The sequence below is a fragment of the Odontesthes bonariensis genome, chromosome 3, assembly GCF_027942865.1.
Source record: "Odontesthes bonariensis isolate fOdoBon6 chromosome 3, fOdoBon6.hap1, whole genome shotgun sequence".
NCBI lineage: Eukaryota > Metazoa > Chordata > Actinopteri > Atheriniformes > Atherinopsidae > Odontesthes > Odontesthes bonariensis.
Window position 1 is genome coordinate 33,074,092 of NC_134508.1, and position 16,469 is coordinate 33,090,560.

The 16,469-nt window shown below is 43.4% G+C and overlaps 2 protein-coding genes across 8 annotated transcripts in view; one reads left to right on the forward strand and one right to left on the reverse strand.

Moving 5' to 3' along the window:
* The window catches only part of anks1ab (ankyrin repeat and sterile alpha motif domain containing 1Ab), a 43,848-nt gene extending 37,586 nt beyond the window's left edge, over positions 1 to 6,262 (forward strand). For 5 of the 7 annotated variants that reach the window (XM_075461620.1, XM_075461619.1, XM_075461621.1 and 2 more), the window contains one exon: positions 271 to 2,339. In XM_075461620.1, coding sequence (XP_075317735.1) covers positions 271 to 390 — 120 coding nt within the window. In that variant the 3' untranslated portion in view covers positions 391 to 2,339. Of the gene's footprint in view, positions 1 to 270 lie in introns of all 7 variants that reach the window. The other 2 variants (XM_075461623.1, XM_075461624.1) reach the window with 2 other exon arrangements.
* Positions 446 to 15,430, reverse strand: LOC142377481 (T-complex protein 11 homolog). The gene is made up of 10 exons (XM_075461627.1): positions 15,314 to 15,430; positions 14,612 to 14,692; positions 14,352 to 14,481; positions 14,149 to 14,269; positions 9,757 to 9,977; positions 9,416 to 9,552; positions 8,019 to 8,200; positions 7,524 to 7,705; positions 6,979 to 7,151; positions 446 to 6,622 (listed from the first exon to the last, which is right to left on the reverse strand). Exons 2-10 carry the CDS (start codon positions 14,688 to 14,690, stop codon positions 6,390 to 6,392), a joined length of 1,458 nt encoding a protein of 485 aa, XP_075317742.1. The 5' UTR covers positions 14,691 to 14,692; positions 15,314 to 15,430; the 3' UTR covers positions 446 to 6,389.
* Between the last annotated feature and the right edge of the window lie 1,039 nt (positions 15,431 to 16,469).

Consider the following 16,469-nt stretch of genomic DNA (forward strand, 5'->3'; position numbering starts at 1 on the left):
GCTACTAATCAGCATATGTTTAACTCCCAGAGGGCGGTATCTTTGGTGCACTGCTGCGGGTTACAGAGACTCAGAGTATTTTCTGTCAGACATCATCCATTGTGTGGATTGAGCCCTCAGTGTCTGTGATTATAACATGATCACTGGACTGTACCTCTAATCCACATGCACGTGTGTGAGCTGAGGACTTGTCAGTGTGGCACAATGGCCTCCACTGCCGCACGTCTCACACCCTCCTCTCGTCCCTCCCCCCTCCTTCCCCCCCGGCAGATCGACCCCCTGGAGATGGACGCAGACATGCAGTCCCTGGGCAGCACCACCTGGCTCTGTGACCAGCGGGACTACAACAGGCGTCCCGTCAGCACCAAGTACGAGACCACCATATTCTGAGGCCGGATCCCCACAGCCGCCCCTACTGCACCCCCCTCCCCGTACTCTCCTCTCCCCTTGCATCCGGTTCTCTATTCATCCCCTTTTCTCACTGACACACACTCACACACATATATACATGTGAGCCCCGTGCCTTCTCACTGTGATGGTATAGCATCCCTCAGGGCTGCCTGCACCCTCCTTTGCCCTGCCCAGCGACCCACACCAACCTCCTACCTGCCATGACAAACACCCCTGTGGCTCTCCTGAGCCTACCCAACACCCCTGGCAGTCTCCCTCGCCTGTTGCTGCTGCAGCCAATGTTGGAGCCCTGGAACGGATGATCCTGGACTGATCTCATTTTACAGTGGCCCCGCTCTCTCAACCAAACTGCCTCTTCCTGCTCATCCTCCTCTTCCTGACCACTTGCATCTGCCTCCAAATCCCTGATAGCTCCCAGAGGTTGCATCTTTATTTTTCTTTTTTTTTTCTTTTCTTAATATTCTCTACAGGCAAAAACAAGCATGTTTACTATTATTTTGCTATGTAACTAGACTCGCGCTGGCTTGACCTAACTGCAAGTTCAAGTATTTCCAGACATATACAGCTTTGTGTAATGCTGAAGGGGTCAGTGTGTTTAACCGTTAAATGAACATTTTGGGAAATATGCTTATTTGCTTTATTGCAGAGAGTTTGATGAGAATCAGTATCCACTCTTACACGCCAGTATATAAAATTACCACAAAATCTGATAACCAGTGTTATCCTTCTTCCCAGAAATGTGTGTTTGTTATGTTTACATACCTACAAATGTCTAACCTTGAGTCATATTTGTACCAAGTCTGTCACTAGATGCACGTTTTCCCATTTTTCTACTAAAGGGGATGCATATGTGCACCTCCCTTAAGTCCGAAAGTCTAAAGTACCCCAGACCAGCGACATTTGTTACATCACAAGAGTATGGTGCTGCCTGATTTTTCAAATCCTGGTTGAAGAAACCTGAATGGACTCGTCAGTACAGAGCAACAGTTTGCCCAAACCATGGGAAAGCTTTGCAAACCTTTATCACTGTCTCAAGCAGCACTAGTTACAAGCTAATCACCTAAAGAAATAAAACTTACACAAGCCATTCAGATGAGTTTGCTACTCAGTTCTGAGCTCGGTTACGCCCTCGAGCAAATTTGAAGAAAGCTTTTGAAGTGCTACAGTGTATAAAAATATTAATTGGGTGGGTTTGCTTTTTCTGCATACGAGTCATTAAATGTGCCCGCATAGTGTCATCAGAAGGGGGCAGTATAGGCCACATCATGCAGGGCTGTTAGCGCCTGAAAGAGGCAGCTAACAAAACACGTAAATTTGGCTTTGAGTTCTTTAGGATTTTGTCTTTTATTTTATTTTTCTTCCAATCTTACATTACATTATTTGATGTTTATTTGGAAGGTGTTTCCAGAGCTTCTATTGGGCATGCCCAGCTGCTTATATATATCTGGGCTGCAGAGGGACCCAGTGGAACACAGCAGACTAGTGCAGATGAAGAAATGTATGTCACGCAGGCCCCATGGCCCTTGAAACCTTGAACTATCTTTAAGTTTACCAGCAGGTGGTGGCAGCTTCATATTAACTACAGCGATGTGAGCGGGATATCTGTCCTCTCACATAATTCTCTGCAAGAAGGCGACTGCGTATATTCCCTATATTCCCTTTCCTTTAATGTGCGCCTATGATATCGCACAGATATAAGATCTGTGAAGTAAAACTGTGATTTAAGTTTTTTTTTTTAAAACACATCTTTATTTTTATTAATTTACCAATTATTATTTTTGTTGTTTTGCTTCAAGACGGCTTTGATTTATTTACTTTCTTTCTCCATCTGTAGCCTGTCCTGTCTTGCCAGGCATCTACCACTGTGAGGCACTATGCGGAGGCTGCTTTGCTAGCATGGGATGCAAGACGGACAGTTAATCAGTGAAAGACAAAACAGCAACATGCAGCAAACAACCAGTTTTTTTTTCTACTCATTTGTACAGTGTTCATAGTGAGATTGGCTACAGATTTGTCACTGATGTCTGAACTCAGAACTGAAACCTCGCACACTGGACAGCAACCTTCCTACACTTTACAGAGGACAGCTGCGTTACGTCATAGCGGTTACCTATAATCAACTATAATCCCACCTTCCTCTGCCCTCCTGAACACCACCACCACCCAACAACTGCACGCCTCCAACCTGTTTCTAAAGACTGTGAAAAAAAAAAAGAAAAGAAAAAAAAACTAACAACACTTCTGATTTCCTGGTGTACTGAATTGACTGTGAGTGGCTGGGAGGATGTTGGTTGAATGATGGTACAGGTTTGTCAGGATGAGTCTTTGCTCTGGCCTTGTACTGTCCAGTGCCTGACAGCATCAATGGTAGCGCTGAGAGCCTGCAAATCACTAAATATTCTTCTTGTCCATTAAAAACAAACAAAAAGCACTGTGTTGAAACTGCACTATCCCTTTTAAAATCGTGTTTTCTTACAGTGCAAGGAGATATTAGTGCATTTTGTGATACGTTTTTGATATATAGAGGCTAACTGAAACACTTTGGGACAGAATCCCAACATTATGACAACCAGAGGCAAAAAGAAATGAACAAATACCCCTAAAAACCCTCCCCAATGAAAATAAAGACATTGAGCGTACAGTGGTCTCACATTTCACCTATTTTTGTACCCTACACTTCAACTTTGAGTATGTTGACAGGCCCCCAGCACAATTTGGTGCACGTTTCCCTCTCTCGCGTCCCATTATCATGATTACATGGGTAGGTATCTATTTCACACCAATTTAGAATTGGGTACAGTGCGCGCAAAGTATGTCACTTGAAAATAAACAGCAGTGAAAAGATTTAATTTCACTGAATTGAAGGAACCAAATCTAAATGTTGTTCTGGTGTCGTGTTAATGCGAATGGATTTGTTCTGCTGGGAACACGACGCCGCTTTTTGAAGGTATTTTCCTCTTGCACTGTGATTAAAAAAGGCTTGTCGTGGAGCCGACACATATCCTGGTACCACCTCCACTCCCTAACCTTGCGTGCTGTATGCTTTGTTTCTGTCTGTCCTCATGGAAGTTTGGACCGTTACATCACCGGCCTCTGCCCTTGTTTCCGTGTGCTGCAGGAGAAGTGAGAGGCTGAGCTCCTCTCCAAAGACTGTTTAGCTGTGACTGCTCTGTGTGCGGTACTGTGGCTGTTTCAGAGCCACTCTGTTCTTGCTCTTTTATCTGTTAGCTTCCACTGATGATGCATGTTGGCAGTGTTTTTGTGTTTTGTGCCCTATGATGCACTTGGCCTGAACAGTCTTTTTATGTACTGTAGCAGCGTCTCGTCTCCTCTCACTCATCTGCCATTTGCTTTTTATGTTCTCTCTCCGTTTGACACGCCGATACGGCGATTCATCCTCATGCCTACATTTTGCCATCGTCCTCACTCCGCCAACTTTTTGTCACGTGTGTTCTTCCATTTTGTGTGTCACCAGGACAACCTGCTCTAGTATGGATGCATAATATAAAAACAATACACTTTAATGAGCAGCAGCTGTTTAAAGCAAGTTTTGGTGGCATGATGTGGCTGTGCATGTACCAGTCTTTTTTAACATTGGTGTTTTCCTTGTGTAGCTCACCCCAGCGTTCAAGTTTCCGGATACCAAGCTGTGAGTTGAAGGGGAGCGGCCCGATGCGAGAGTGTTTGCGTGCGTTGAGTTAGTGAGCGGAGCAGTGGGAGGGACAAAAAAAAAAAAAGCTAGAAAGATAAAGTTGGGAGGTAAGAACGTGCGGGACAGACCAGCGTTTCTGACATTTAGATCTTACCCTGTATTTCCCTGATCCTGCACTGCCCCTGAGATGAATCCCAACTCACAGACTAAAGGCAACCTGTGGTCCCACATCACTGGCCCAACAGGACCTCTGTATCACTCCTGTCCTGAGAAGGGTCGGTCAGAAAGGCAAAGTCTTAATTTCCTGGCCTCAGTGTGACTTTCTGATTTTGTCATGTAGGTAAAAATGTAAAATGTAGAGTACTGTAGACCATTAATGATATAGACCATTAAAGAGCATTTCTATTGATTCGGGTCTACTGGAGATAGAAACAGTGGGGATTATTAAAGGGTAACAAAATGTAGAGAACAAAGAGACTGTACCAGCAAACAATGCCCATGTTTGTGGACGGAGTATGGTTTGTCATTGGAAATGTGATACTGTTTCAAATTTCAAAGCAATATTATATTAATGAAATTAAATAATACAAAGACTAAAGAATCCCTCTCAAGTCTGTTGTCAGAACTGATTTTCTTTATATGAATGAGTGGTTAAAAACAGACGCGACACCAGCGGTTAGAAATCTGAAGCGACGTGACAACATAATTATTGTACAATTGTTCTTTGAGTGTTTCCCCCTGCTGGAGAGATTAGTAGGTGGTGCGACTTCTAATCTAAACAAAAGATTAGCCCAGTTTGTGCCTCTCATGAATTTTATTACTTTACAAGCGTCTGAGTGCCTGCTGGTCTTTGAAAAACATCTTGTCGGCAGCTCCAGAATTCTCAAAAACAAGCAAAGAAAAAGATAACTCGTAAAAGTTGGATGATTTTAAAAATAGATTTTTTCTCCAAAACAAAGGAGATATAACAGGAAAATACATTGTTTCATTTATCCATCAGTTTATTGGTGTTACATTTATGATGCACAGTATTGTGTTTGTGGTTGCTCTGTCCTAAATGTGTCAGAACATGCATTATTGACAACCTAACTCAATAAACTGAAGGTGAAATTCAGGAGATGGGTTGAAAATCTTTATGATGCAGCAGGATTAATATGTTTGAGGATTCTGGAAATCCCTTCAAGACACCAGAACAGGCTGTAGGAGGACACTTTCTGAACGTTTACAATGATGTGCAGCTCTGTAACTTCCTGCTCAAACTGTAGCAGAGTCATTCAGAGTTAAGTTTCCTTCTTGGAAGCCAATATATACAATCCCTCAAACAAACAAAACGTCAAATGCAATTACTGCTCCAGAGGTGTGGTGTGGAGATTTAACATGAATCTGATAAAAATATTCTAGTTGACTCTTGAAACTTGCTTGAGAAGTGTAACCCTGATGTCTTATGATACATGAGCCATGATCATTTTTATATCAGAGGGAAATGAAGAGAGTTACCAATATAAAATGACCCCCCCCCCACCTCCAAAGTAAATAACAACATGAACACGTGTAAACTCCACACTTTTAGTCATAATAATTTTGTTCTGCTCTGTGTTCCCTGTAATGGTTTTTAGGGAAAATGTCACTGAGAGTTCCTGTGGGAGATTTAGATGCATGTACTTTCGTTTGGTTGCTCCCTGATATGTGCTCTTTGAATGGCTGTGTGAAATATAGAGATTTATCACTTTGCTGTTAGTTTACAAATAAAGCTCTGTTCAGTCCCACACCCTACTATCACCAACAACTGCAGGATACACGTCAGTATGTTTTTGGTTTATAATCGAAGGTGCAAAAACAGAAGAAGAAGAAAAAGAAATGAATAAAAAGTCTTTGGTAAGTCATACATAAATATGTCAACACAAACACTGCCCGCTACATATTAAAGCTTAATATAAAGTACTATTTTAAAACTTCTGGTACATTTTTTTACTTTTCAGTCCCTTGTTATGACTAAATGTGACTGTTTCTTTTACCTTCACAGTCTTAAAGTTTTGTGTACAGCTATTTCTGGTTTACATGTACTCTCATAATTATTCAGTAACTGCCTTATGCTTTCACTTGGACATTTTAGTCCAGACATCTAAGATTATGTTTTGTGTCTGAAGACTGTAAATGTCAATTAAACAACAGAAGGACGACTATAAATTCAGATGACTCGTTTTACATTTGTGAGTCTGACATGTGACAACTGAATTTCCTTTGAGGAGTTCCCAGTCACCATATTTACAATCTAAAGTGACAGATCTGATACCAGATGGCTGCTTATGTCCAGGTCACCCTCAGTTTAGCGCGAGTCCTCGCCAGTTTCAGCCTCTGCTGTCGGGAGCAGCAGTTTCCTGAGGATGGGCGCATAGAAGGGACCAAACACTGTTCGGTTGAAGTGGACAATTTGCTGGAAGGTCGTTCCCAGCTCTGCGAGCTCGGCACTCACCAGCCCGAGGGGAAAAGGGAGCTCCAGACTCCTTTTAGCCGGGCTGCCTTGCAGCATTGCCAGAAGGGAGTCTTGAACCCTTTCTCCTGTGTTTGATTGAGAGAAAGAGGGAGAGAAGTCAATGCTTTGAAGCAGCACACATCCAAGTTTAAAATCCTCCACGTGAACAGAGGTAACCTGGGATGAAACATGCTGATGAAATGGCTATTTTTAGGAATTCATTGACAGGGAAAATAGATGTAGACAGCTTTGTTCTGTGCAGTGAAAATGGTGGATCTCTAAACACAGCTGCAAAAATAAAACACTTTTCTTTTTTAAATCCCACTCCTGTTGTTCTAAGTTACTTAATTAAAAAAAAAAGTATCAGAATTTACTGCAGGGCACCTTGAATGAGCATCCACCAGAATACAAATTGATCACAACTCTTGGATTCATGCCTGACCTATTAGTGCACGAACGGGGTTGTTTTGCTTCCACAGGTCGGATATTTGTCCCCTCAGCAGATCTTGGCTCTCCTGAGGCAGTGCTCCTCCTCCTTGGTTGCTCACTGCTTCGGTCACCTGCTTCAGTACGGTCTCCCCAAGCCCCAACAGGGCCCTCTTCAGCTCAGCTTCCCTGCCGCCCCAGAAACCGAGTGTTAGACCATTAAGCAGAGGTGCATTAGCTCACAGGCCTATGAATTTATTAATTTATACAAAACGCTGAGAGCACTTCTCTCAAAAGATATTTAGATTAAATAAAACACCATTAAATGTGATTAAAAAGAAACCGCTTTGGTTATATTTAGCTTGAACCAGTGTGGGCCGGTCTTTAATTTCACAGGCTGCTGTTCACCTGTCATCTACTAATCGTGACAGAACAGAAAGAACGAGGTTAGCTGCATCTGTCCTGACAAGCCAGTCGCCTCCTGTCACCTCCATTGGTGTCCCTCTCATACAATACCTGTTCCCCCTGACAGCCAGAACATGCATCATCACATCCTCTTACCTGGTGTGACTGCCCTCCAGCAGGGCAGTGATGGACTGCCTGAGTTTACCTACAAACCCTTGCAGCGAGAGAACGATGCCCCCGAACTGAGCGCTGCTCACAAGCAGCACTGACGCCTCCAGGACCAGCATGTGGAGCCGCTGGCTCAGAGCATCCAGACGGGCTCGGTCCATCAGCACAGTCTGCGTGTGGAACACAAAACAGGCTCAACTCCTAATCCTGAATTTCCTTCTGGATACTAAAGGTACGAGGACAGACTGCAGAGAAGCTTCGGCAACTGAAGAGGCGAAGTGGTAAAATAAAGATACACTGTTGGATAAATGGTGTTGATAGGTCTGATTTAAATAGGTTTGGAGCCGCTGTTCTGTAAGAGCTGGATGCATGTTGTCACATGCTTTGTGCACGTGGCAGCTGAATGTTCCCTTCTAATCAATAAAATATGACCCAGCATGATGAAAGGTGCGTTCAGATGCAATTATCCGGGCTGGCACTGACCTCGGGATATGTCTCGTCCTGCTGGTCCCAGCGAAGCAGACGTGCGTAGGCCCGGTTAAGAACGGCGGTGGCGCTGACGGGACCTCGGCTGTCAGGACCAGGAGAATCAGACTGAGCTCTGAACGCCGACGCCTCCTCTGACGCTGCGGCCTGAAGCCAAGCGCCTGTGTTGTCCAAAGAAGCTGATGGCATATGGATCATTTTGAAGACATGCACAAATGAAAACACTTTACAGTTAAATTTGGCACAATGTCTATGTTTTACTGACGAAACTTCTGTGTTTTACATGATAGAGACGTAGAATTATTCACGTTTTCTTCAGCAGGAAATGGAATGGTGGGTTTAAATGTCCGATGAAGGGAATGTGGGAACCAAGAACATATTAAATAAGTATTTTCTGTTTTGAGACAATTACCTTTTGGCATTATTATGGCAAAATATTCAATAATATTCTACCTTAGAGCTGAAACAATCCTATTGTTAATCTGTTTATCAGTTATCAGTTAATCTGTTTATTTAAGTGGCACTGATATGAATGCAGCCCTATGATAGACTGGCGACCTGTGCTGGGTGTATCCTGCCTCTCACCCAGTGACAGATGGGATAGGCTAAATTTACCATAAATGCTCCTCTAACAAAGTTGCCTTTACATTACATTACGGTCATTTTGCAGACGCTTTTATCCAAAGCGACTTACAATAAGTGTGTTCCACATCGGTAGGCAAAAGAACTTCAGGTCACAAGAAATCATAAGTGGATTTCCTTCCAAAACCAAACAGCTAAGAGCATAACTAGTGCCAGAGTAATGGCGCTTTTCCACTAGCTCGCTTCGGCTCGGCGCGCTATTGCGTGTTTCCACTAGCACGCAGTACCTGCAACCGGGTAGATTTTCCGTATCACCTCAGCCCTGGTTCCAAGCGGGCCGAAGCGGTACTAAAACGTGACATCAGCCGACTGCCTTCCACTGATTGGCCGACGAGTTTCGTCACTTTTCAATACTGTTTTGTCTGGCGGCCAGGACTCTTCTCTGGCTCTCTTCTCTTGCCTTCTGTGCGACAAAAAGCCACAGGGTGAGCAGCAACACGCTCAGCCGTGTTACGACGACCCCGCCCACGTCGAGGAGGCACGAAGTATACTCTGTTGTAATGGTTGAAACACAACCAAACCGAGCTGTGCCGAGCCGTGCCGAGCTAGTGGAAAAGCGCCATTAGTGTGGTAAGTTAGGTACCTAGACAAATGGGAAGACAATTTAGGAAACAAATAAGTGCGTAAGGAGCTAGGACGAAACAGGTGATGTCCTAAGAGGGCGGATCAGGGTAGTGTTTCCTGATAGTTTGCATGTGTTATTGTCACTTTATCAGTCAAGCTGGAGATGCTGGAACTCAGTCCCTCCTCACCTGGATGCTTCTCCAGGATCTGCTGGAATTTGGCCCTCTCGTACTGCGCGGCCTGTTGCAGGAGGTGAGGCCTCAGGCTCTGGATGGTGAAATTAACCATGTCGGTCTTCATCAGTCCCAAGACTTGGAAAATCGCCCTGCAGGAGATGAGCATCGACGACATCAAGACCACCTTTATTTTCAGTCAGTTTCAAACAGAAGTAATCTTTCTCTGTAACTTACAGTAAAACTGTTTGCTTACATCTGACTGACATGATTGCAGAATTATCACAGAAATACCTCTATAGAAATACAGTTGACTGAACACACAGATAACAGTCTGGCACTGATCAGTCCTTTACCTCAGGAGCTCCACGGGGTCCTGCAGGTCCCGCAGAGCCCTGACCTCCAGGTCACGCACAGGAGCACATAAAGATGCCATGGTGCTGATGATGAATCCCGCCAGGCTGTGAAGGTCCAGAGCTCCGTGATCGACCTGCTGCCGGATCAGCTCCATGTCCAGCACCTCCTCCAGATCAGACCTCAGCCTGACGTGACCGGGCAGCAGCAGCGACAAAAGCAACTGATGGCAAACACAAGCTTGGTTTGCTGTAGCAATATCTCCTTTAACTGTGTCTGTTTCTTTTTTTAAAGTTACCAACATGAAATGTTAATCTCACTATTTTTGTTCGGTTTCATTTTGATCTCAAAGGGACAATCGAACATGCGGGCGTTGGGATTTCCATGAGACAAACGAGATACGGCATGCAGGGCTCTAGACTAACATTTTTCACTGGTGCGTCTAACTTTTTTTTCTTAGGTGCACCAGCACAAAAGTTAGGTTCACCCAAATTTTCAAACGCATTGCATTTAACACCGCAGTTTTACAGGTTCACTTTATTTAATTATTCATTTTTGAATCGCTGTCCATATAGGCAATATTAACTTGTAAACGATTAACTAGCAATCTGGTCAAAATAAAGTTCTTTATTTGAAGCACAATTCTACAAACTTACTGAACTTAACTTACTAACTACTTACTGAAACTTACTGAAAAAGTGTTGGTGCTTAAAGTGCTTCACTGGCCTGAAATTTAAACTTAAAACATCTCAAGATAAATTAAATAAAAAGAAAATATTACTTAAAATTGAAAGTGTTTTAAGGGCTTCAAACTGAACATCTCATGGCTCAATGTCTTATGGACTATCCTCCATTGCAGTCACATGCCCCTCGGATGACCAACTCCTGTAGTTGGGTTAAATATATATTTATCAGTGTATTCACCGGTCTTCCTCTCCTCAAGATATGGCCGTACACACTGACGCATTCCTGAACGATCAGGAATGCCATGAACTCACTGTTCACAAGGCAGCGGGGAGAGGGGACACTGAGCAGGTAATGTGTTTCATAGATGCGTTTTGCTTTTTCAGCGTTTCAATTCTAAATGTTTTAGAACCAGTCACAAATGCACTGTTGCCACACTTTACAGTAAATGCAGTGCATTATATTATCGGCTTTACTGCATCTTAGCCAGGGAAACTGGTCAAGCCACTCTCTTAGAAATGTATACACTTTAGCCCTTTTAATTTCAGTTGGTTCTGGCTCGGAGTCGATCGTATGTGGCTCATTATCTGAAGCTAGCTCCGGACCAGGGCATGACATAACGTGGGAGGTTGACGTGTCAGAGCATTGGTTGTGGTTATTTTCGGACGAATCAGGCCTTAAAGCGGCACTATGCAACTTTCAGTAATACGGGGTTTGTTTACCATGCAATACACACCCCAAAGCTGTAGGGGGAGCTCCGTAGAAAATAAGGTGACAGTCTAGCCATATTATATATTACTACTCTAGAAGCTAACCGCATTCAATTTAGCCGTCGACAGCTAATGGAGAGAGGTGTGTCTTATCAGGCTCCCTGGCTCGGCTCAGAGCCCTTTAGACCTGCCGTGAAGCAGTAGTTCTCGGCTCTCGTGTGTCGCGAGACTTCCAGAGGTAAACAAAGCACGCGGCGCCACAGGCAAAGTTGCAAGCGCTGTTTCGGGCTAGGGCCACCAGATGGAGATGGAAATGTCACCGTTTTCATCAGAACGGGTCAGCCAAGCAATCTGATGATTGCCAAGCAATTTTATGACCATGAAAAAGTTGCATAGTGCCGCTTTAAAGGGTTAGTTCGCCATTTTGCACATTAAGCCCTGTTTTTAGGTAGTCTGGGGTGAATTATAGATGTTCTGATCACAATTTGGACATTTGGTGCTGAACGGAGCATTTAGGTATCCACTGCTGCAGCCCCCCAACCTTTGCATTGAGTCAAGTCCAGAGAAGTTATATTACCACATTTCGCTGCGATTTTCGGGTCAATTTCGATAAATTGACCCGAAAATCGCAGCGAAATGTGCCTTCTAACAGTTGTTTTAGCTTTGTTTTTGGTGGACCTATTTTTCCGGATACCGTTGAATAGCAGCAGCAAGACATCCAGCCACTAGGTGGCGATAGTGCGTTGTTTGTGTACAATACAAATCAATGAAGACGGACAATAATGGTAATATAACTTCTCTGGAAGCGTATTTTGCGGTGATTTTCGAGCCAACGTATCGCTGTCCACCACAGACCACACGGTGAGTTTCATGTCTCTGCAAACGAAAGTTTAATGCCGTTTTATGATTGTTTGCTTGAGTGGTCATTGACTCAATGCAAAGGTGGGGGGGCTGCAGCAGTGGATACCTAAATGCTCCGTTCAGCACCAAATGTCCAAATTGTGATCAGAACATCTATAATTCACCCCAGACTACCTAAAAACAGGGCTTAATGTGCAAAATGGCGAACTAACCCTTTAACTTAACCAAAAAGTTGTCAACTGTTTATCTGACGAGCCGAGGTTCATCACCTCTGTGTCTGACTATAGGATGCGCGTGTTCAAACGTACACACGTACACGGGCCAATCAGAGGGGGGTCCCGCCCTTCACTATCTCTGATTGGTTTAGACCACGATATGGGTCTAATGTGTGTCTGTTGTTGAACCACAGGGAGACTTTCAGAGTCGCGTAGACTTTTTTCTTTTTCCTCGAACGGGTGGTTGCACCGGTGCAACCTGAGATTTTTTTTAGTTGCACCATTGAGAAAATTGGTCGCACTCTAGAGCCCTGGCATGGGCCAGGACAGCCAAGCGACTTCTTCCAGTTTTCCAACAGCTGCCGTAACTACCAAGCCTGGGAATTCCCATGCTGCTTTGCGGGCGATTTCATTCACACTGCAAAGGCTGCCTGGAAACCACCGCCCTTATTTTTGCCTGAGTTAGGGAACCAATCACAGAACGGGGGGGGGGGCAGCAGCAAGACGATGACGACGTCTATCCGCGACACCGAAGCTTGTAGAGTGTTAAAGGTAGGGTAGGAGATCCTGGATTTTGAGTCCAGCGAAGCTGCATTTTGAAAATACACAGGTAAAAAGTCCCAACCCTTTTCTTCACTTTCTTCCCGAAGGCACGCCTCTAGAGTACATGAACGCGCACGAGCACTAAGGTGCACGAGCGCTGTTCTGACAGCAAGCATCGATCGTTGCCGTATTTAGTATTTAGTTTATGCTAACTATACGTTTAATAATGCTAGGTGCTAGCCAAGCTGGCTCTAGTTTAGCTTCCTGCCAAGCTTCTGGACGTGTAATTCGTTCACGGAGCAGGGTACGCGCACAGGGGGGGGGAGGAGGGGGAGGGAGGAGCAGATTGCAGTTTGATAGACGGCCGTTCACAATGATTGGATACTGTTTTTCCTAGATTGTACGTTCTAGAGGCCACTAAAACTTTTCATATTTGTGTCAAAACTTTTAATTAATTGGTTGCAATGGGGGTGTGAAGAGTATTTCAAGCAATATGTAAAAAAATGTTCCAGAAAAAGATCCCCTACCCCGCCTTTAATCCAACATGGCAGCGGACACAACGTTACCGTTCGATGCAGCCTTAGAAAGTGTTTTAAGTAGCTTAGAACGCAAGTGTACTTTTAAAAGAGAGCAACGTTTGGCGTTAAAAGATTTCATTGCCTTCTCCCTCGTCGAATTTCTGTCGCTCTACATACGTCATCTGGTATAAGTGATACAATTGGCTATGAATCGCGCGCAAAGCAGCATGGGAAGAACCAGAGCCCATTTGATAGACATTCGTAGCGCCCAATAAACGGCTCTAGGCATTCGTAAACCACGCCTCAAATACGAGAAAATGCACACCTAGTTCCCAGACCACCATCTCATCGAGATGTGGACGCGTCAGCCAGGCTAGTAACTACCAGCAACCTCAACGCTTTAGGCTGAAGGTCGCCAGTTAACGTGGACGCAAGTTAAACCTGAACACCGGCAGGACCTGGAAGATTTAATAAAGCGTATGTTGTTGTTTTTTTTGTTGTTGTTTTTTTAGCTTTTCTATCGTCTCGTAGTCAGTATGGTGGGATTAAACCGGCAGAATTGTGAGTCACAGCTGATCAGTGGCCGTATACATTAGCGAGCATGCAATGACGACAGGCAACATAAACGTTCTTTGGTTTAATAATAGCGACAAAGAAAACAGCTGATGCTAGAGTCTGATGCAAAAGCAATTGTAGAATTGTGTAGAATTCACTTTATATAAGGTTAGAGATTTGAGTTGTTTATACATGTGTGTGTGTGTGTGTGTGTGTGTGTGTGTGTGTGTGAGTATTTTCTACACTTTGATTTGATCCTCAAAGTGATGTCAGAGGTGACGGTGGACCTTTTGATGGCGGACACTTACAGTTTTGACCTCCTGCAGCAGAACAACTGCATGGTCGTAATTTGGAGGATCGCTGCTCAGCTGCTCCTGAAGACTGGCCCAAAATGCCCGGTGAACGATTTCCGTCACTCTGCCCTCCAGGCTGAAGAAGGACAAACAGCCAAGTATTATTTCATTCGACAGTTGTTATTTTGTAAAGTACGAATCGGTGGTGTTTCTCTTGCCTGTCCGTAGGAGGGCTCCTGGGTTTGAAGGAGAAGTCTCTGTTCACTACTATTTCATGTGCGAGGCTCAGGTTGGAAACACAATTTTCCAGCTCCATTAGACAGGATAATGAGGCAGTAGGTGGGCTCCCTGACTCAACAGACAGGTCACACAAACACACATCCACAGATAATTAAAACGGCCCTGCTGGTAATAATTTAATTACTAATGGTCCCTGAACGTACATGAAAACAATAACTACTTTTGTAAAGCTTCATACCTGCTGGAGAGTCAAGTTTTTCCAGACAGGGAAGGTCAGCGGGGGAATCATCATCAGCCTCCTCTCTCTGAGTAGACATTTCTGCAACAGTCCAGGACGTTTAAATGTCTCATTAACACGGTGCAACTGGCCATTTTGTTGTTAAAAGTATTTACAGCCCACACCATTTATTTAAAGATGATAAGTCATTCAAATATTTATCTAAATATCCTAAATACCATGTTTAGATGGACCTTTGGGACTATTTTTGGTCAAATAAACAACAACAACAAAAAAATTACAAGAGACACTATCTTCTTTTCACTATGACTTTAAAGATAAAACAATGCGGGGGAAAAAAAACTGTAGACTAATTTACAAATGTATTTAGTTGCAGTTTAAAAATTACAAAAAAAAAAACAACTTGTTGAAGCCCAAAAGTAATAAAGGAGGTACTTCGGTATTTAATTTCTTTTATATAATTTAGAAGAATCAGTTTCTTTTTAAATTTAAAAAAAAAATCTAAGTGCAGCATTTGTTATTGGAATCGTGGAGCAGAAGAATCAAAGAAAATACTGATGTACAATACATACAAATCATTCTCCGGCGTTGAAATGAGGCACTTCATGTTTTCCACCAGTTAGATAAGTGGACAAATGGACAAAATTACGCCCCAAACACAAGCTGAAGTAAACGATATAACTATTTTGGAAGTTAACTTACCTGGTATCGGGTGTTATAAAATATATCGCTTGAATATGTTGAGCGTAAATCGCCCCTGACCATAAAAAGTCGGGAACAGTTAATCTGCCGTTTAAAAGTTGCGTTCGTTCAAGTTCAAATCTGGGCGAAACCATTTGTGTCGAAATATGGGGGAGCTCAAAAATAAAACATTAACGGTCCAACACGTTATATAAGCCGATCTGCACGGCTCTGTGTGATAAGAAATGTATCCTTTCACATCAAAAGTAGATTACATTCATAAATATCTGCATCAAATAAAGAAAAAGCCGTTACTTGTTTTGGTTTCGTCCACTCTCAAATCAAAACAGTGGGCGTGTCACTACTGTAAGTTCCTGTTGTTCTTTACTGCATCCACCGCTGAGCTGTCACTGAAACTAAAGCCGCTCAACCTGTTCAACGTTTCCAGGTTTTCTTTGAAAACAAAATGGAAAGCGGCCGTAGTGTTTACTCAAACGGTCTATTATGTATAACAATAATTGGCGAACAGCTGGAAATGTCCCTTTTCATACCAACCAAGGACTACCAGAATGCACGGCCGTTAAATTGTACACCCCAAAGCACTAAACTACAAATATCGATCGTGTCTAATTATTCTGTTCTGGGATGCTTTTTTTGTTCCTAATAGTTAGGAGAGTTTAGTGTCTCAAACCTCCCAAAAACGTGTCTATTTCTATATAAAACAGGCACCAACTTTTTAGTTTTTTAACTTAAAAGGCACAGATAAAATCATTAATAATATATATAAATATATAGATATATATATGAAGATAGATAGATAGATAGATAGATAAAAAATGAAGGCTTTAAAACATACAGTGCAGTGATACAGTGCAGACAGAGGGAAGTACAGAAAGAGTAAGTGCAGTAGAGGGAGTAGGGAAGTACAGGGTAAGTGTTCGGATAGGAGATGGTCCCTGAAGAGCTGGGTCTTCAAGAGTTTCTTGAAGATATTCAGGGACGCAGATGCTGTGGTGTATGGTTGGTTTGGCTGGGAAGACGAGCAGTTCAGTTTTAGAGAGGTTTAGTTGGAGGTGATGGGCTTTCATCCATGTCGATATGTCAGGGAGACAGTCTGAGGTTCGTGCTGAGACTGTGTGGTCGTCGGGTGGGAATGACAGATGGAGCCGGGTATCGT

What these genes read in the sequence shown, in the direction of transcription:
- LOC142377481 (XM_075461627.1), bottom strand. Translation starts at nt 14,690, where the DNA reads ATGTCTACTCAGAGAGAGGAGGCTGATGATGATTCCCCCGCTGACCTT. An exon ending in AGGAGCCCTCCTACGGACAG is followed by an intron (nt 14,270 to 14,351) that starts GCAAGAGAAACA and finishes GTCCTTCTTCAG; the next exon opens with CCTGGAGGGCAGAGTGACGG. An exon ending in GATCCTGGAGAAGCATCCAG is followed by an intron (nt 8,201 to 9,415) that starts GTGAGGAGGGAC and finishes ATATGCCATCAG; the next exon opens with CTTCTTTGGACAACACAGGC.